Raw genomic sequence first — 22,048 nt, forward strand, 5'->3', positions numbered from 1 at the left:
CACAGGAGTTAAAGTTATTGACAAATATATGACACTCATGTTCTCTTACAACTGTAAATTATTAACCATTTACTGTGGTTTATGTTTATATACGGCTTGTGTTATGAATCATATTTAATTATATGATGGTAAGTACAGGAAATAATAGCTCTGATATTTAGCCAGGAATGTGGCATTGGGAATTGGTTTTCACATCAACTTTTGATATTGTTATTCATATTATTATGAACTTGATATACGGTATATATACACACATACATATACACAACCCTGAATGGACCCTGATGGATGATGGATATTTAACTAAGAATGGGATGTGCTGTTTTTGGTTGCTTAAAGTTATCACGAGGCACTTGATTTTGTTGGTTTCTTTATATGTCAGCAGGGTCTGCCTGTGTGCTTCACTTAGTCCTGGTTCTATTCTCTTGTGCCTCCTATTCCAAGACAAAAACGTGTGAAGGTAGAAACACATGGACTGACCTCCTCATCTCTGCTTTTCACTTTTTAAATCAAAGACACAAAGAGAAAATGGCTCTGAAGCAACAGAAACATTTATTTTACAACAGTACATCAGACAATTCATTTACCCACACGTCTGGCGTAGACGCACAATGATCAGTCCATGCTAAGAACAGAGAACCTCTACGTCTCTATGTACTGTGCCACTGCGTGTATATACAGCAGGTCTGCCATTTTGCAAATGTATTGTCAAAATGGTTCACATCGAAAATTCTATACATCCCTCAACAAGCCAGCTAATTGTTAATTGATTATTAAAAACATAAGAAAAATAAAATAAATAAAATACTTTGATATCATTATCATCTGCTTGCTATATTCACACTTACATCGTTTTTTGTTATTTAATCACGTCATTGTTTTTGGATCTAACAATGGAGGTTTCTTGACCCAGGTTCATGTATTTCAGGATTCACCCAGAATTCACTCAAGCACTGTTGCATGTTTGGTCAATAGAGGAACAATTACAAAAAACAAAGGAGGGATTTTAAAAATGTAGCATTTCAGTGGACACGTGACATTAAGCACAAAACCAATCAAGGGGATTTGATCAAAAAGTAGCATCTGCAGGTTTCCTAAAAACATTTAAATGTTCATCAAAACATCTTAATAGTCAATTGGAGTCCAAATTAAAAACAGGAATACAAACTTCAGAACTAACACAAGGAATAAAAACGGACATAATCAGGCTGTTTCCAAGTATTATAATGTGTTTACTAGCAAACACGGTGCATATTGTATAAACTCTGGCTTGTAGAAATGTAGGAAATAGGAAACCTGCATTAACTTGACTTACATCTACTCATGTGGCCTCATACTTAGCTGTATGTTTGGATCATTTATGAATCTGCAGATTCCCTGAAACCGTTTTTGAAATCGCGCTTAGATGTTTGGAAGTGGTGGTTGACCATCATATTGCATCGTCTCATGATATGTATTAATACATAACGAACTAAGTGTTTGATTGAGGAATCAAAGGAAATAGAGTTAATAAATTAGCCTGGTTGGTTCAGTCACAAGAAAAATCGAACTGTTGACGCAAACAACCACTATGTTCCTGTATTTTCTACTATCGCAGAACTGGAGTGCTGCTTGTGTGCGACAAGTAAAGAAGAACTACAACAAAAAAAGAAGGGAAAAAAGTGTTATTCTGGAAAATGATACGCTATGTAATCAGTCTGATTGGAAACTGCTATGAGGATTATATAATCTACGAAACTGCTGCCACACGAACAGATAAGACTTTGGATATAAATATCCTCCCTTCATTAACAACATAAGAAAAACAATGAAAAGCGTTTCTACGGAGACGAATAGAAGAAAAAAAAATATAGTGTTCAACTTGAAAGAAAAACAGTGACGTAAAATCTAAACAAACATTTTACACGACATTTACAGCATTTTTACTTTCTCACAAAACAAGTTGGAAACTAAAAAACAAAAAAATCAATCAGTGTATATGTGTCTGTTCTCCTGGATGACACCAAGAGGTCATGTACTCGGTAATGTCTCTATTAATAACACTGCTCCCACAGCACAAACACAGCTCTCAAAGCTCCATCCCTCTTATGTGGGGAGGGAAACTGCATCAAGGTTAAAACGGAAAAGGAAGTGGTGAAGGAGAAGAAGAGGAGGAGGAAGACCACAGCAAATCTGATAAGGTTCATAAGTATTACTGCTTCTACTGAGGAACTGAAGCAATGTGATTACTTTTTCAAAACACATGATAACGAGGTGACGTTCTTTCAGACTTTTCTAAGGATTGAGGAGATTCTGTGACGGAGTAGAGAAACACACCAGCCACATTTAACACTACGATGTGCTGGCTGTAGGTTTCAGGTATAAATTCAGTCAGCTCTTTCCTCAAGGAAGACGATTTTGTGTGGCTGAAACCTTGTATGATTATTAGTCATGTGGCACAGCTGTGCTGGATAACAGACTGACATGCCAATTATCAAAACATGAGGAATCTTACTGGCATGGTAATTAGACTTTCTGACTTTCCTTTTGCCAGAGCAACACTCAACATGTATAATTACTTCAGAAAGCAGAGGCACAAGACCTGTTGAACTGGATTCAAGTGTTTCAGTCATGAGGGGCAATTAATGTAAGTGGGGCACCTGTATATAAAAATAGAATTCCCCTCAAATGCATTCAAACTAAACAAGCCTGTTTGGAAAAGGTAAGGGGTCAAAAGTACTATTAAAGTAGATATTTGTTTTAAAATGTAGAGACTAAAAGGAAAAAGTTGCTCAAGTAAAGTACATATACCTGAAAACTCTACTTAAGTACAGTAACAAAGTATGTGTACTTAAATATGAGCCTAAATACAATGCCTTTAGGTTGTTAACGCCTGTATAAGGATATTAAATGTAGTCGGAGCAGTTTATGAGTAAATGTGCGGAGTGTCAGTAAGTCAGCGTGGATGCAGCTCGCTCACTTCCACTCCCCACTAATGGGTTTGGAAGGGCACTCAATGTGGGGGACCCTCCCACTGCAAGGAGACGCGTAGGAGCTGGTTTGGAAAAGGCCCATAAACTAACCAGATGAAGGCCACCAACCAAAGTTGTCCCACATAAGTGCTGGAGTTCTGACCTCTACAGACCGCCACAGCCCGACCCGTCTATCATCTCCTCACCGAGCACACAGACAGGATCACTGACCTGGCTCAGACACAGAAACCTGACGAGTGCTTCCTCACGAGCCGGCTTGTTTCTCATCCACAAGCAGCTTCTGACTTAATGAAAAAGAAGACCTAGATCGTTTTTTCTAGTTCTAGACGACAAGGCTGTTCCTGGCCTTGCATACATTTCCACTTGGCAATTGTCTGAGTTGACTGATCCTTGTACACTTGTCTCGACATGTTAGAGTCGGACGTTGTCCAAAGCAGACATGGACGTGGTTCTGTTTATTCTGTTTATAAGTTCTTCTCATTTCTCAGTTACACATCCCCGATTCCTTTCCTTGCCTCCTCTCCTCGCTTCTTAGTCCCTCCCACCTGAGATGCGAGTGGAGGAGGTGAGGAAGAGTCACGGGGCGAGAGAAGTCAAGGAAACAGGCATTTAACAAAATTTGGAGCAGTCTCCTCTCTCCTCCATTTAGGAATTGACACATCCTTTAAGATGGAAGGTGGGGATTGATTTCCGGGTCACCGGCGGGTGGACGGAGGAGAGAGAAGACGAAATAGTGAAAAAAGAAGAACCTGTGTGTCTGCATACGGCGTTTGTCACACGTGAGGAGTACATCATAACCTTTGCTGCATGTGGACAGTCCGTGGGGACCCTAGCTGATATGGAAAGATGACAATCACACATCTGCATGTGTAAGTCACCCACGCTTTGGCAGCGCTAAGAGCCCAACACACAACCGGTTTGTACGGAAGAAAATAGATAGAAGGTGTTAAAATACACTTCCGGTCACAATGTATGCACGTATACGAGTGAAGCTCTTCAATTTGTGAATTACTTATTACTTATTGCCTTCTTGGCTGCTCCACAAACTCACATTCTTTCTCATGATGTTTTAAATCTGAAATAATGGTAATAATAATCACAATTTTTAATGCTTCTGACTGCATCTGTCACTCTTATAATTAATGTTAGACCGTGTAATAAATGCGGAAACACAGAATAACTTGTTATCTACATTGTTTCTACACAATAATTGGGTTTTTATATAAGTGTTGTGTATGAATTCTTCTTCTTTTGCTTATTTGTCACATTTAAATATTCCACCCCTGACTCATCAGTCCAGAGAATGGGGTGGGCGCTGCATTTACACCGATAATGTTTCATCATTCATGGCCGTAATAAACATAGCACATAGCAGGAATTTCCTTCCTCATACTTCGTCCTCCTTCTCCCCTGACTTCACATTTATTATAAATGTACATTAATTAAAGGTTAAAAATGTGGGCGTAGCTGATTGGTCGCTGACTGGGAGAGGTGGTATGTAGCATTTGCTGGTGTGTGTGGGTGTGTGTATGTGGTGTTATTGGTTGATACTGTAGCTGTGGTTAACTGTAAGGTGTGAGCTGTATGTGTGTGTGTGTGTGTGTGTGTGTGTGTGTCTAGTATGCGTCGGTCCTATAGCTATGGTGGGCATCAGAGGTGAGCGTGGTGGTTTCTGTGGCAGAGGATGGCTGCATCACGATGGCCTCACCACCATCTGGGGAGGACACACAAACACACACAAAGACACATTAGAGCAGATGCAAACCAAAAGTATAAAAGACAAAAAAACACCCAGATATTCCCACAGTTGTGTAAAGCCATTGGGGATGTCATTCCGTCGTAACAGTGTTTGTGTTCCCTGCGTGTGCTCTGGCCACGGCTGTCGCCAGTGGAAGCATACAAACTGATTGTTGGTTTTTGACGACTACAGTCCCCGTTTAGAATGGTCAGAGTGCTTGGCCGCTGAATTTCCTACTTGCAGCTTTCTCTGCTAATCGAAACAAATTCACACTTGACACTGCACTACCATGACTCATCAGCAATACATCTGCCGAGAAGTGTGAAGTTGTTCAGTTGCAGAGAAAATTATCTTGTTTTAATCTGTTCTTGACTGTACTGTAGCGAGCCCAGCAGGCCGTTCAGCGATGTAACAGTAAATAGCGATTCGCTCTCAATACTACTCTGTGTTCATAGCACACTATGAATAAATATGTTCCATAGATCTGAAGAGCTGGCACTCCATGGGAGCTTGTCTGTCCTTCGACAAGAAAACCGAAGAACAGATAGATTTTAGTAAGATAATCTGATATTGATTGATTACTAAAAAGACAGACTAATCTACTATGAAACTAATAGCAACCATATATACAAAAAAAGACAAATATGGTTAAGTCTTGAATTTTCTTTCCCGTCCCTGCCCTCACCTCTCTCATCAGCGGTCATCTGGGCCTCCAGATCCTCGGGGGAGACGTAGAACTCTGGCTCCTGGTCCATTGGCGGCCGAGGTTTACATTTACCACAGCAACAATTACAGCAGCAACACAGGCAACAGCAGCAATAACAGCCTGTGGACAGGCAGCAGAAGACGAACAAGGCCTGTGGGACAAAGAGCAGAGGAAGAGAGAGAGAGTTAAACAATTATTTGGTTAAAACTGATCAGTGATTCTGTTTTGTGTTCCACATGAAGTTAGCTGTTTGTATAATGTTGCCCCAGTGCATCAAGGTATTGGTATTGGAATGAATAGCAAAACATTTTAAACATAGCAATAGCCTGCCCTAATTATGGCTCAGGAAATATGAATTGACAATAACGTAATTTATTGGCAGGTAACATGTGCAACACGACTTAGAACTCCAGCGAAGCCATTTCACCATCAAGCAGAGACATTGGGTGCAGTCGAATAGTCAAAAAATAAGGTCCTAACTCCTATTCCTATCTCCTATTCCTTGACCTCTGGGGAAAACGTCACGGGGTTAAGGAAAGGCGATAGGAGAACTCAAAAGGATTTAGGAATAGTCGACCGCGGTGCTCAGAGAATCCGACCGGACTTTCACTAAGCTACGTCATTATAACGCGGCCGCTGATGATTGACAGCTGATGATCGGCACCGGCGATTGACGTGCGTCTGCGCTGGAGAAACTACAATAATGGACTACAAAAAGCGCATCGTCCACTTCTCCACATGTTGGTTTTATAAATAGCTGGTTCACTGACCGGCTTCAGGTCCAGCAGCTCCTCCTTCCTGTTTGACCGGTTGCTTTATTTACGTTTCATTTGTGGTTTTAGTTTCGTTTTTGTCAAGTTTGTAACATGATTGAAATAAATAAAAAAATACCATTCAATTATTATCACTGTCCACACATTTATGATCACTATTCCAATTACTATATGTCTGCATGAAAGTTAATGTAAAATATGCAAATAGGCATATTGTTTGTTTTCATGAACGCCCGAGGTGTGCGTCACTTTAAATGTTGCTCTCGCAAAGAATTGTGGGTCGGCGTAATCTCCTTTCCTTTCGCATAGGAAGGTCCGTTGCATCCTATGCTAAAGGAGCTCTGAAGGGAAGCATTGGAGCTCCTTTCCTTTGCATTTAGAGAATTCGAACAGCTCTTATCATGGCGGCCACTTGTTTACTTCCGGGTCACTTCTTCAGTTAGGAACCTTCCTAAGCAAAAAAGACTATTCGACTGCACCCATTGTCTTTCGTCATCCGATGGACCTTCAGAGAACACGATTAACTATTTAGAATGAATATTGGCCGATATCGATCGGTGGTTGATGAATTGGATTTTAACCCAGCTTTTTTTGCAACAATATATGGGTTTCCATTTTTTATTGGCATCATTCATATTATTGTACGTATAATGATGTATGTGACAGTTAGGGTGATTTCATTGGATTGATTTGAAGTAAATAAATCAGCATCACTGGCCAGCTAGTTATTTTCAGTAGCTGCAAAATAAGATGAGAAGAGATCATCTGTACTTAATCTAGAGCCCCTTTCACACATGCTCTGCAACCTGTATGTAATGTATTAAATGTCCAGATCTATTGGACCAGACATTAAATGTATTCTACCCTGCCAGCTCCCTAGTACAAAGTCTCTGGAGCCCACGTGTGAATAGAGCCGGTCAGCGTCCAGAGCATTCACAGCGGGCATGTTGGTGACGTTTCTATCGGGGTGGTGTGAGACCGGAAGAAAACATCAGAGGGTCATTCGTGCAAAAATGTCTCACCGGAGAGACGACGAGATTCGGGAATTTCTGTTAGTAAGAGCCGACGGCCAAAATCAGACAAATTCAGGGAACAACAAAAGGTGTGGTTATTTATGTCCAAATTATAAACCGCCACCGTAACCACGAGGTAAACTGCGCCATGTTCTGCGTCCTGCATGCTCTTCCTGGGCAACACACCTAAACCAAACAGAGAATTTCCAAAGAGGGAGAAAGCATCTGACCCTGAAAACCCCCTGTTGTGTGCTTCATGTGTGAAAGGGAAACTCCGGATCTAATTCTCCAGAAAGTGTCAGGAATGCATAGGAGAAACAGCTTAGTAGTGACAAGTGATTTTAAGTTAAATACACCTGTATGTGGAAGGCCGATCATCATAAAGAAAGAAAGAAAGAATGTATACCTTTGCCCACCAGCTGGACAGAACAAAGTAGGTGTTGACGTTCTCCTCTCCAAACTGCTCTGCTACGTAGAGACCCAGCGAGCCGTATTTGTCATAGATGTTCTTCTTGGTGCCATCGCTCAAGATGGAGTGGGCGTTGTTGATTTCCTTAAACTTTTCGGCTGCGTCCGGGTTGTCCGGGTTCTTGTCTGGGTGAAATTTCAATGCCAGTTTCCTGAGAGACAAAAAGACAGAGAGAAGTTAAGGTGGGTCAAGTTTTCTCTGCTATGCTGGCCTTTTCTAACACACTTTTCCAACATGCCTTTATCACAGGAGAAATTGTGACTGTGGTCGAATAGTCATGTAAATTTAACTCAATGTAAAAGATTAAAAAAGGGAATGAGACTAGCTTTTTTGATTATACAGCAGTGGATGTTATTGATACGGGTCTGCCGGGTTAGAAACTATATAGTTTCCAAAGACAGACTACTAAAAGTGCATCATAGATCATTTGCTCTGTGCATTCACACTGTGAAACTTACTTTATTACCAACGTGAGAAATTCAATAAAAAAGGACGCCAACAGTCACAAAAGCGAGACAAAATGGCCGCCACACTGAGACCAGTTATTCACGCTCACCCATCAACTGACTACACAAACACAAATGATTATACTTGTAAGATGATCTTACATCCCATCGGTCACGTTGGTCATTTCAGTAAACAGCTGAATGGTGTGTTGTTTAAATGATGCCACCGCAAGGAATTGTGGGGACAGCATTAAATCCTTTATTAAAGGATGGTCCCTGAACTCTATGCTAAAGGAGATATGAAAGGAAGTAATACAGCACCTTTCTGTTGCATTCAGAGAATTAAACCAGCTCTTATCATAGCAAGTCATTTCAGTCCACCTTACAAAGCAAATAAATACTTTTCAACCACAGCAAAATGACCTGGAATGAGCGCCGATGGTGGCGGCAGAGATAAATACACTCAGCAGCTCAGTGTGTCTGCCAATTTCATCTCAAAAACACGTTGACAAAAAAGATAATAAACAAACCTTCGTTTTGTCTCAGAGCAACGACATGTACTGCTGCAAAGTATTTACTGATGTAGTTGTAATGAATGAAATGAAAATTAAGCTAAGACAGTCTGTCTCCACAGTACAGAGAATCACTTTTTTCCTCTCATTCATAGCATTTTCTCTTTCTCTCTACCTCTCACCCCCTCAGCTCGCTCGTGCTCTCATTTTCTTTCTGTCTTTTTTAAATTAGTCAGGAAGCACAGAGCAAAGGATCATTTAATTTAAATGATCTCAAACTAAGAGAAACACTCTCCCCTCATACTAAAACAGTCACAAATAATGATAATTGATCCTTGTTTAATGAATAAAGCACTAAAAGTGTTCAAACAATGGTGCTGTGTTTATTGATCAATCAGCGACAGTCATCCCTGCAAACTCCACTCAGACAGGTCCTATACTTTCAGAAAGTAACTAGAATGTGGTCAAAAAGCTGTTAAATAGGAACATTTAAATCAACGTTTAACATCTTTAAAATCAATTTAAAACTCAGCATTAAATGCTGCATCAAAAAGCTCAATGAATCAATATGATAAGAGAAAGAAAATGTTACTTCAACATGCAACTGCTTAAATTAACTTCTATTTATTTAGACCCATTGAAAACGTTGATCACAGTTCTCTGGCTCCCTCTAGTGGTTTAAAACATCATTATCAAAGACAGACTATGGTTCTGTTGCAGTAAATTCTTAATGTAAATACTTCTGTGGTTATTAAAACACACCTGTAACATTTCTTGATGTCCTCTGTCGTTGCGCTCTTGTCGAGTCCCAGCACGATGTACAGTGATTCTCCTGATGTGGAGAGAGATCTCTGCCTCTGCTGCTCCATGGCCTCTCTTTCTCTCTCTTGCTCTCTTGTTCCTTCTCTCACTCGCTCCCTCGCTCGCTCAGCCTCTCACCTGTCGGGGAGAAAGAAAAACAGGGGATGAGACAAAGAAGCTGATGAGCTAGAAGATACTATTCAAAAGAATATTTTCGTCTCGTTTCCCACTTGAAATCCACTTGTGTCTCAGCAGGATTTGATCAAACTTGTGCATGCATTTATCTTCAGTACATTTGCTGTAAGAGTGTCTTCACAGGTCTCCCTGAATACAAACTTGATCAGACAATTGCAGCTGATTAAGAACACACTGCTCAAGTGGGTCTAGGAGTCACATACCTCTCATTATTAACAACCCTACAAGAAGTTAAATACCTAAACTCGCCACTAGTCAGTTAGAAGTGAAGAAGCCTCTTGGATGAGAGGAGAAACAACTTCAAAAATGTAAAGCATTTCCAGTTGCCTACCATAAAACTACCAAAAAGGACTAGAAAAAAGACTACTACTAAAAAGACTACCAGGTGAAGGGATCGTTTACTGTGTGACTGGCAGAAACCATTGCTATTCTTTCTGATGCAAGGCCTGAATACCATTTCAAACTCATCATTCTTTCACCCTGCTGCTGATATAATTACATGAAGTGTTTGTTTCTTGGCTTTTACAGAGGTAATAAAACCAGGAGTGGACATTTAGAGAGAGGAAACGCTTGTTCTTTAATATAAAAACTTTGATATTAGAAAAAGCACCATGACAACATTTTCGGAAGAATTAAGCAGCATTAACCACATTTAATACTAATTGGCAAAGCTAGAGGTTTATGGTCATCTTCTTGGTCAATATGGTTTTGAGGGTGTGTTGTGTAGAGGAAGTAATAAACCAAGGTACCCTGAGTTCATGTCACACAGGCAGGTGTATATGGCAGAGAGATTTATAATCTGTGTCCAGAATGAACATCTTGTGTTTAGGAGCTGCTGTTAACAAGATATTGAGCAGAACAAGAGGTGGTGGCTCTTCCAGAAACACTGCAGTAAAGTACCAGGAAGTAGGTGACAGCAGTTAAAGATGTGTCATCTGACTTGTACAGCTGCAGATGCTGTCCTCTAACTAAAAGGTGATTAGCGGTCATAATTTGTATTTATTTATTTTTCTTTATTAACCTGTCAACATTACAAGCGAATGTGCAAATTGATTGATCCGACTGATCCAACCAGCTAAACCAGAGGGGAAAAGAAAAAAGGGAAAGGGAATTTGTGAAGTGAAGTACCTTACTAACTTTCATCTGGACGGAAATTTAGGAACATTTCCTTTTCACACATGCCATGGTAATGTTGGAAGAGATGGAGCAAGGGACAATCCAGCTGATAGCGGCAATGCAACACGTATGGATGCCAAGAATTAAAGTCCAAAAGTATAAGCTTCAAACTAAAAGTAGTCTACCAAAAATAAAAGTAAATATAATATATAAATAATATATTTAGGGTAGGCCTATGTCATCGGATTATAATTATTGATGCATTAATGTGTTTATTATTACTTAACTTTGCAGCAGGTAAAGGTGGACCTAATTTTAACTACTTCATCTACTTAATAATTAGGCAATATTCTACTCAGTAATTCATCATGGTTTATCAGTTGATTCATATTTTGTAATCAGAATCTGAATCTGTATCTGTATCCTGATGAGTAACTAATACTGTCAAATAAATTAAGGTAGGTTAGTAGGTTAAAACTACTGTACTTGGGTTCGCTTGTTCTGCAGCCTTGGTAAAAGTATGAAGTTACATGAATGGGAAGTAAAGTACAAGTATCTTAAAAGTGTCCTCAAGTACAGTAGCCTTCTTGAGTAGCCTAAATGTTTAAAATGGTCCAGTCAGACTAAATGTTAAAGTAGACCAAGCCCAGCAGTTTATGCTTTTTTCTCTTCTGTAACTGTAGCATCATGGTGGAATTAGCAAGTGAGCTAGCTAGCCAGCTGCTAAAGATTAAAATTGCACAACTTAATACTTCACCCACACACTCTTGTCATAGAAAAGCATATTGCTATTCCAAGATAATCAGGCATTAACACTGATTCACAAGATTCTGTGATTGTAATGCAACACTGGATACCTGAAAATGAGCTGACAACATTGGCCTATAATATCAGCAACACTGACATAAATCAGGCTCTATCAATCACACTACTCAGACATTTGTGAGTGTTTTAGTGATATTGCTAAACACACACAGGGTGAGGAGAAAAAAAAAAAAAAAAAAAAAAGGCTGCATAAAGTATAAAATAAACACACGCCATGAACAAACACACTGCACACAAAAAGCTAAGCAGGTAAACTTGCCCTATTTGGCAGAATTAAAGCCACACATGTATTTTAAAATAAAATAAGACACCAGGCTGCCAATATATATTTTCATTGTTGAATGTTCTCGTGTGTGTGTCGGCCATTAGTCTCTCTAAAACCGTGTAAGGCGCCAGATGGCAGTTGTGGCAACCCCACAATGCCTCGACAACAACACGCCTGACAAGACATCGATTTAACACCTCCCTGAATCACGTCCACTGCTGTGCCACGGATTAACCAGTCACAACACAGCTTCACCGCCCACCTGACTAAGATTAACCAATGAGTGTGTTTTGTCTGTACTCGAGGGATTATCAGCATGCTGAGAGACTGTGCTAGAGTGTGTGTGAGTGTGTGTGTGGTGAATAATCACATCCAACCACCACAGTGAAGCTAAACCAAAGACTGTCTACCTGAGCCGGCAGCCAATGAGATTTCGTCTCGTAAATCAAATTGGCCATTGACAGAAATAAACAGACTGGAAAGAATTAACACAGTAATGAGGGTGACAACATATGGCCAGAGTCTTATTGTGTGACTATGTGTGAGTGGGGGACTTAAAATGTGTTTCTTCCACACCCGAGTCTCACTTTTTTTCTTTTTACTGGATTTTATCAAATGGATTTTGATTGTTTGTGTTATGAAGGTTCACCCTATCCAGCAGGCAAATTGACCAACTGACAATTAAGAGTTGGAGATAGGGATAAAATCCTCACGATATAGGTACAGGCTGCAATGTCAATATATTTCATAATATGGTATATTTTATGAAAAATGAATTTAAATATGTGAATGAATGTGAAAAATTTAATTATTTTTTGAAAATCCAGCGAATTAATTATATAAAGTCATCCTTATCTGAACACTGCTGCATATTGATTTGCAACTATTACCCACAATATTTTTGTCTTGCAATGAAGTACATTTTAATAGGCTACATCTTTACTGATAAGGCTTTTTCTATATTTACTTAATTGTAAATAGGTCACATCTAACCCTTCACATGTTTAATGGCACAAAATGAAAACCGTGCAAAGTGACTGCATGATTCCAGTTTACTGAACCATCAACAGGAGCAGTTGGACAAGTGAGGAAAAACAACAGCTTAAACAGGTGCACCTGATATTTACTAAATAATTTTGTTTAGGGATAAGTAAGTCTGACACAAGTTTTAAATATCAGTGGGTTCTCAAAAATATGTGGTCAGGATTTATCCAGAAGTTAGGTTCCAGTTATCTTTAGACGATGTTAAGGTTATGACAAAGCAATTCAAACTTCAGAGGTATGAAATGTGGACAAACATCTAAAAGAAGTTACAATAACATCCTCCATGTGTAGGGGGTTGAGCCTGCCTAACACATGAAGTGAGATGACTAAGGGAGAGTGGTGTGTGGCTGACTCACTTCCCTTTACTAAGATGCAATCAGCAACTTTCTCCTCACAGTATTATTTCTATTGATGCACTTACTTCAGGCTGTTTTTCTCTTTTACTCTGTTGTCAGCTTGCATCAAAAGAAGCTGTCACTCCAGAGGTACCCCAACAAGTAAACAGTAAACGGCAACCCAGATTTTATACTAAAAAGGAGGAAAACAAAAGATCTTTGTGTCAGCAATGGTCCTAGTCCATCTGGAAAAAAAGTACTTCCTCTTGAATTTCCTGTCATTAAAGCCACTTCCTGTTGACAAGAGAGTGTCATTATCTCAACATAGTTTACAGATAATTGGGACTTGACAGTGACTTGTGCAGAAAATGTTCATTTCATGAATCCTCTGTGTGAAGCAAACATCAAAATTAACTGGTCTGCACAAAAAAAATTAAAAGTGGCATCAGCTTTGGCTTGCCTTTAATTGAAAAGTATTTTAAAAACGTATTTGGTAAAACATTTGGACTCCGAGAAGATGTTCTTACACCTCTCCTCCATCACCCTTGCCATCATCACACTATCCTCCACCTCTACACCTTCGTCATCACTTTTTCATTAAGGTGTCGACCCATCTCTTTCCTCATTTTCAGGAGATATTCATGTCTCACTCATTTTACCCCTCTTCATTGCTTTTAATTTCCCTTATTTGTCCCTTATCTCTCGACCTAGTCAACTATTCCATTTCTGAACACCACATACAAGTGTTGTTTATGCTTCATTTCCCCGTTCCTCCTCATTCCACTGTTTAGTATAGCCTTATTTTGATGGCATTCATTTATGGATACTGCATTCCATAAATGACCACATTTTACAATAATGTATTAAAAAATCCATTTTCTAAAAGCCGTTAGCAAATATATGCTTGGCACTGCTAATTTGAATGAAAAAGACTGAGGTTCAATTTGCAAATAAGCAGTATTTTCAAGGTATCGTTATTGTTAAGTAGACAGCATTTTATGGTCACATCCTCCTCAGCTCCTCCCCTACTGCTCAGATATGAATCTCTATTTGGTCTTGTCAGAATTCGCCTTAAACAAGCTGTCAGGATTTCCGTATGGTTAAGATGTCTCAACTATATAATAGATAATAAACATTTTACAATTTTAAAGATTTATTTCTGGTTGCAGTGTATGTGACAGCCACAAATATAAAATAGTAGTTCTCATGACTTGTCATTCCAGGATGGAATTCCTCTCATCTGGGTTCAGATTTAAACTTTCTGTAATTGGAATTTATAGTGAAAGAGACTTATTTATTATAGCTTTGTTGTGGAAAAATGAATCTGCCCAATAAAGATCAACAACCAGGATCCGCTTTTTCTCCGAGGTTTATTCCACTAAGTATTCTCATCTGCAGAGGAGGGACTGGTCACCCCTGCCTTCTGATACAAAGGTTCAGACCCAGCAGGAACGACCCTGAGTCCAACAACAGTCTCCCTTTTAAGGAGGAGGAACCAAAGGACGGATCATGTCCTATCTTACAAAGACAAGATGTACAGGCAAGGTCAAGATTTACAGAACACAGGCGTCATAGTCCTGAAATTATCTTATGTCAATGTGGCACTCATGTTCATATCATCCACAAACAGGCATTCATTTTCGTCATAGCATAACAGTCAGATGAGGAGATGCGGATCGAGTCAGCCTGACAAATATTCTGATTATAAAGTACAAACATCCAAAATTCCCATTACAGCTTCAATAGAACAAATTATAATTTCAATAACTTTTGTTGCAGACAATGAATATTATTTTGGTGAATATATTTTGACTAAACTTAATATGGAAAATTGTTTTTGGTATTCTGAATGACTAATGAATCTTTTGTGTAGAATTCTAACTAGATTTGGTGTTATGGCCAATAGGCAGGCAATCACCCTTTCACCCAATAATAAAAGTAAATAAAAAATAATGCTCAGTCTAGGCAGAAAAACAAAACAGAGACAAACAAACAGGCAGTGATTATTGACTGTAATTGACGGCTCATTCATTGAGATGAGGTTACAAACACAAACACGCCACTCCTGCCTGAAAATCAATAGACGGTCATGAAACCTCAATGCTACAGCTGACAAAGTAAACACAGCTGCCACACACATGCATGCAGGACAGCAAACTAACCACTGATGCATTTAGGTATAATGTCACTCAAAAGTTTCACCTGTAAGATTCTTAAAACAAAATTTCCTTGTTTTGTTTGGATGGATTATTTGCCACACATATAAAAATCATCAATAGAATAAATACACTAGTATAAACTAAATAGAAACTCATATTTGTTCAACAGTCATGAAAACCTTTAACTGCTAGTATAACTTCTGGGTTGGCTGAAGAGAATGTTCAAAAGACGGATATGTATGTAAGGAATCTCCACCCTTTTTCAAAGAGAACTGTGGTGAGCTTTGTTAGAAGTAAAAACATCCCACATGATGACAGGGAATACGCCCCAAAATACAAGTGTTAGTGTATAATTTGGCATTGATTTGTCTATGACAGATTACTTTGTTAAAGGCAATCAACTGACGAAGCCTCTTAGTTCAGTAGCAAAAAGTAGGGTTGTGATATCACGATATTAGATCGTGAACGATTAAAATGTCTCAAATGTCTCCGCGATCTGCCTTTACAGAGAGATCATTAGTATCGTGCTTCATGGATCCGGCGTTTTTGGCGCCTGTAAACGCACAACGCGACGTCTCATAACAACAATGGCGGCCTTCATGCTTGTGATGGTGCTGCAGCAGATATTCGGCTCCTCTGTACAATGGCGTATTAGGAAGTTGCCATTTTTACAAAGTTGCCAAGTTAAGAAGTTGGCAAGCCCTGAGCAGAGAAAATGAATGACAAAACATTGCCCCATGTCTGAGATATCCCACATATCTGACTACTGTTCATTGATCAATAAAATCTCCAGGTTTAAGTGTGAAACCAGCACAGCTAAAAATAATATTCTATAGAGTCCCGAGCCAAATTGTGTCCTAACATAATTAACAAGTTTGCTATGAAAATCTCACATCACAGCTTTGATTATCACACTGTTTGTCACACTTAACTACATCATGCAGAAACACACATGATCCACCAGAACAAATATGTTCAGTGTCTCCGTTTGCAGAAGAAAAACAAGACTAGTTGAAACCTATATGGCTGGACTGTGTATTAGTCAATGTGCAGATCACATGTCATGTTTTTTTTTTATTATTGTTTTGTTATTATTGTTATTCACCGCACAAAATAAAATCCATCTCTATCTTGATCAAACTCTTCTCTATTAAACAGTCTCGACAACCTGTAGCCTGTCAGTCAGTCACCAGGGCAACACTGTTGTTGATGACGCGGAGGAAGAAAATGTGATTTCCTTCCTGTGTTGTCACCATCAGTACCGATGTGTTAGCACCGCTGTGTTAGTACTGCTGTACTTACTTAGCACTGTGATATTCCCCGTTAATAGTCTGCAATTCAATGATAGTGGTTTCATACAAAGGTGTCAGACATACTAATAAATGTCACACAGTGTTGTGGCGACTAAATATCATGTTGGTGAGGAGTTTTTGTGGTGAGCAAAAATGCAAAGCCTACCAGCAGTTATCACAGTAAACAGCCCAATCATCTCCAACAACAATGTAACCATGAGCTTAGCTTTTAGATACACCGTATTCTGTGTGTTCTAGACGTGCTGACTTCATCAGCTTGGCATTTCACATTGCAAACACTGCAGCTAGTGATGTCTGTGTCGAGTTTTATATGTGACTGTTTCTGCTCGCTTTGACTCCCTCACTCCACTCTGACTTAACGAGCTGCACTGCTCTCTTGTTCCTCGGTTCTCTACACTCTGTGATACTCTCTCACCCAGATGCGCTCCCAGGTATTGAAATTTGGTGCCGATTGATTTAACATGAACTGGTACTCGGTATTACAGACTTAATTTGGACAGTACCATGCAGACTTATGAGATGACTGTGCCTGCAGCTTTGAGAGCAACGCCCTTTGGTGACGTGGTACACTCGACTGACAATGGTGTAACTTTAATCAGTGACTTACTTACTTCAGTCAGTTACAGAGCAACCCATAGGGCTGGCCCTCTGCAGACCAGCCAAAAACGGGGGAGTCAGAGTCATTCAGATAGAATGTTTGAGGTAGACAGAGGTGGAGACAGTTGGGTTAAGAAGACAGAAGCCCCATTTAGACTGCCTTTTCGTTGCGGGAGTATTCTGCCGTTATTCCGCCCTGTCGTCAGTCTAAACGCTCGCCGAGACGGCATTGGAGGTAGTCAAAGAGCTGCATCAGAGGCGAGACAGAGCGTGGATTAGAAGAAGATAAAACGCCGGTAGTTGCTTGTACGAGCCCACCATTATACGCAACTTTGCTTGCGGTTGAAGGGTTGTGTAAATATGCGAGACGAGCAAAAGTTCACCTTTCGTAGTTGTTTTGATGCATCGAGCTAATCAGATTTCAGAAGCTCATTGAATAAGTCACATGACCGACGAATCCATAGAGGAGTGGGACATCTCACTCGTTCCACAAAAGCTGGGGTGCCAAAGCAGACCCTGTTGCGGTGTTACGCCGCAAACAAAGTTCTATCTCAACGCTTGGTTCGTGGCATTTTGACTTGCCTTTCTGCCATTAAGGCGGAATCGTCTGTCTAAAAGGGGCTAGAGAGTGACAGAAAGAAAGAAGGGATTGGTTCAGGGTGGGAAAGAGGAGACAATGAGTGTGAAGAGGAGAAGGGAAAGTGAAGGTGAATATTTGACAGCCTCATGTGACTCTTGTGATCACAGGACTGTTACACCATCTTGTCTAGAAAAAATGCTCATGACAAGTGCGTGACCCAAGGCAGTTAGCAGACACCAATCTGTCATTCACAAAGGGAAGTGTTTTTTCCTTCAGGGGATCTGTGGGTTTTTCTGATGAGGAGTGATAAACAACTGTAGAAGGTAAACATCAGGGGCAGTTTTAATAGTTTACTGTGCCTAGTTTATAGTGGCTTAGTTAAGCGTCTCATGTGTAGCTCACTATCATGAAGACATGATTTTAAAATTACATTAATTATCATGTGAGACAGAACAGACTCACAAATTAATTAACTCTATTAGAAAGCAAATAAGATTCAAATAAGTTGTTTTAGTGCCATGCCTTTCAGAAATGGCACATTTTTGAGTTTTGGATTTAATTCACCACACATTATAAGAAAGGATTGCAAAATATTTTCTCTATGAAATGTTTAAAAAAAAATCACAAGTTCCCAGGATCCACGCTTCAAATAGCTTGTTTTTCAGACCAACAATTCAATGACCAAAATATAGTAAAGATTTAAAGTGGCACAAAACAACAAATGCTTATATTTGAGAAGCTGGAACAAGCACAATTTTGCAGGGATGTTTTTTTTAAGGTTCACCTGGAATTTAGTATTGTCCTGCTTCCTCATTCCTGCAGCACTTTAACGTTGCATTTCTGGTCACGCCTCAGTAAGTGATGTCAAAGCAGATATTTTGCATTTCGACAGCATCAAATAACACAACTAAGATAACGGCAAAGAAAGCACATCACTGTATATACACAGCCAGTCCCTCTCATTAATTGGGTCGGAAAATGAGAATGAATCAATCATGAATCAAGTAGTAGCAGTCATTCCTCTACAGCTCTTTTGAATCGAATGTCAGAGACTGAATACGAACCCTGTAAGCCTTCTATGTGGGGATACAAATATCACCAAAGTAGGAATCCCAGCTGAGGGATAATTTTAGGTTTTCAAGGGTCACAGCATTGACAGGAAACTGTCTCACTGCACCACACAGCCAATATTAGACACGTTTAGAATAGGCACAATAAGTTAGGTAACTCATAATTAATCATGGAACAAATACATTTCTATTTTAAAGGGTTTTGTCGGTCATAAAAATGTACAAAAATGTTGGTGTAATTTAAGCAAGAACTTTAAACTTTTTCCAGTTCCAGCTGTGATAATTGGCTGCTGGCAAAGTGTGAGGTGGCTGTCTGCTTAGCGGAAGATCGTTAGTATGTGTGAATGAGCATTAGTTTCGATCCTGATGAACAGGTGATACCTTGCATGGCAACCACTGCCATCAGTGTATAAATGTGTGTGAATGGGTGTATGTTGACATGTAGAGTACAGAACTTTGAGTGTTCGAAAGTCTAGAAAGGTGCTATATACAGTAAGCACAAGTTAATTTACCATTAATAATACGTTTCACATATTAGACTAATTAACAAATCCATTGGCAGAATGATTGATCTAAAATAATTGTTGGTTGCAGTCCTAGTTCTTAATAAATAAATTACCAGTGAACTGAACCACATAGTTCCAGTGCTGTAGCCTGGCAGCAGCAATAATCTCCCTCTCTGACCTACTACTGGTCTTCTATCTAGGTGTAACCTGATTTGATATATCAGGCTTTTATATGAGTCACTGATGACCAATTTTTACAGTTCATACTGATGACATCATACATCATTCACCATCACGCGTTTTCCTCATCCCTTACAGAGACCAGATGACATAGTAATATAACAAAAACTCCTTAACATTGATGCAATGTATGCATCATTAAAGCATTTAATGGATGAAAACATCAAGCATTTAAACAGGTGATAACAGGTCAAGCCTCTGAATTAAGAACAGCCTCAGGCTAAAACGGCAATGGCTGTTAAAATACTTAGCTGTCTGCCTGTGTGGCTGGAAATGCACTGACCCTGATGTCATACTCTAAAAAGTTTTAGTAATATCTGGACAAGCACAGCCATTGTAAGATTGTATACTCAGCCATCTGAATTCAGGAGCACCACGACAGAGACGTACTTTATCTGGTGATGTCAATAATCAGTATTTTTTTAAAGAGTCTTAGTAAAAAATACAAGGACAAACAGCTTGCTTTATGTAATCAACACAGCAGACTGTTGTTTTATTTGCCTTTAGCCACTTGGTAATGATATATGTTCATACTAATGCTTAATAATCAAAAAAAGCAATAGGGATGTATGGAAACGAAAATACTGTGATATTTTCTCTATATCGCCCAGTTCAGTATTTTACTACCCCAGTAGTTCAATAAGCTATGCAGCTGATGCTATGCACTGATCAAAGCATTCATTAATTAGTTATACATTTTATTTTCAGTAGTAGAAACTATTTCACAAATGTGTGCAAGCATTCTGTGTGGGACTACAGAGATGCATACAATAAATGTGTCTTTTTCACAGAGAGCATACAATTTTCTTCACAGAAGATGTGTATTACCAAAAGCTATCTAAAAGCTAATCAGAGTGCTGGTCATAGTATCTAAAAATAGACAAATTGCTCTTCAGTTGCCAATTGACTGTACTGTAACAGCCCTCATACTGATATCGACTCCATTGTAATCCTTGTGTTTGTTTTATTATATTTTTATCCTCGTGTTGGTTTGACAGTTATATTAAGTCACACACTCCCAGCGGAAATCATCAAAAAAGAAAAAGAAAAGAAAAATCCACAATCAACCAAACACTGGAAGTAAGCAAGTAATACTGCACAGATACAGTAGATGCCAGCAATATCACAACAATGTTTTGTTTTACTTTAAGCTGCAAACAATACAACAAAGCAACTTAAAATTCAGAATGGAGACAAGTGCATTATATTTCAATAATTGCTGACAAAAAAATAGGTAAGGCTGGAGGTTGTTATGGAAAAATAATTGGGATATCTGTGCTCAGAATCACAATGAGGGAGAGGAAATTTGACAGAATGTATGGATTCCCTCTCCGAAAAAACATATCAGCATGACTAGTGTAGGATTGGCCTCTAATCTGACTAAACAGATTACAATTGCAGTTGATAAAATAACCAAAGTGGCTACCCAGAGCCAAAACTGCGGTTGTAAAACAACGTTTTCATGTTGAAATGTTTATAACATATTCTGTCATAAACATAAATGCAATATCACACACCAAAGCAGTCAGCCATGTGATACCACCTGCCACTTTACATACACATCACATGAGGACAGAAAAAAGAAAGCCGCTCTACACCAGCTATTTCAGATTCATTCGTAAGCAAAGGGACAATAGGAACTGCGCCGTTAAGAACGACACAATGGAAATAATTGGAACTACTTAGCTATAGATTATTAAATAGCCTGTCTATTTCTGTTTGCATGCTATTAATCAACTTGCAAGAGAAGTTGCACCTGTCTCTCCAATATGTCCAAAGACACGCGAGATCAAAAACACAGTGGCCGTTAACTTGGCCACAGACACTACAAATCCGAAATGTTTATCCTGTGGTCTTTCTCAGTTTTACTCAAGACTAACAAACGTTAACTATATTTGTCCGCATATTCTACAAAAACCCACGACGTCTGCCATCACATACTGTACCGTAGGAGTATCGGTTCTTGACTGGCAACCGAACTAGAAAATACCGGTCGGCTCGGGAATCAGTACTGTGGTTAAAGCGGATAATCTCCAGGCGCTGCATCAAAGGAACACACAGCATCCATGTTGGTTAGCCTAGCCTTCACTGAGCGATATGCCTGGTTTGAATAAACCAGCTAACGTTAGCACCTAGCTCGCCAACTAATCCAAGGGCAGCAAAGCTGACTAATGTTAGCCCACTTGCTAACTGGGTGCGTTTCTTACCTTGTGTCAGTGTGGTTTCCGTTTATTTTTCAATTAAGCGTAACTCGATTTCTTATAATATTCGCATTCCAGTTTTGTTTCGCTTTCCACCGCTAAACCATTCAAGCGGCCAGTAGTACAGCCACAGAGCTAACGGCTACACTGGGACGGAACGAGCTGTCAGTCC

At 39.4% G+C, this 22,048-nt stretch overlaps 1 protein-coding gene across 1 annotated transcript; it reads right to left on the minus strand.

Annotated features, from left to right (window-relative positions):
• Positions 1–533: 533 nt before the first annotated feature.
• Positions 534–22,033, minus strand: dnajc5ab (DnaJ (Hsp40) homolog, subfamily C, member 5ab). The gene is made up of 5 exons (XM_084016236.1): positions 21,883–22,033; positions 9,392–9,568; positions 7,609–7,822; positions 5,396–5,567; positions 534–4,686 (listed from the first exon to the last, which is right to left on the minus strand). Exons 2-5 carry the CDS (start codon positions 9,496–9,498, stop codon positions 4,589–4,591), a joined length of 591 nt encoding a protein of 196 aa, XP_083872362.1. The 5' UTR covers positions 9,499–9,568; positions 21,883–22,033; the 3' UTR covers positions 534–4,588.
• Between the last annotated feature and the right edge of the window lie 15 nt (positions 22,034–22,048).

The sequence above is a fragment of the Eutrigla gurnardus genome, assembly GCF_963514095.1.
Source record: "Eutrigla gurnardus genome assembly, chromosome: 8".
Taxonomy (NCBI): domain Eukaryota; kingdom Metazoa; phylum Chordata; class Actinopteri; order Perciformes; family Triglidae; genus Eutrigla; species Eutrigla gurnardus.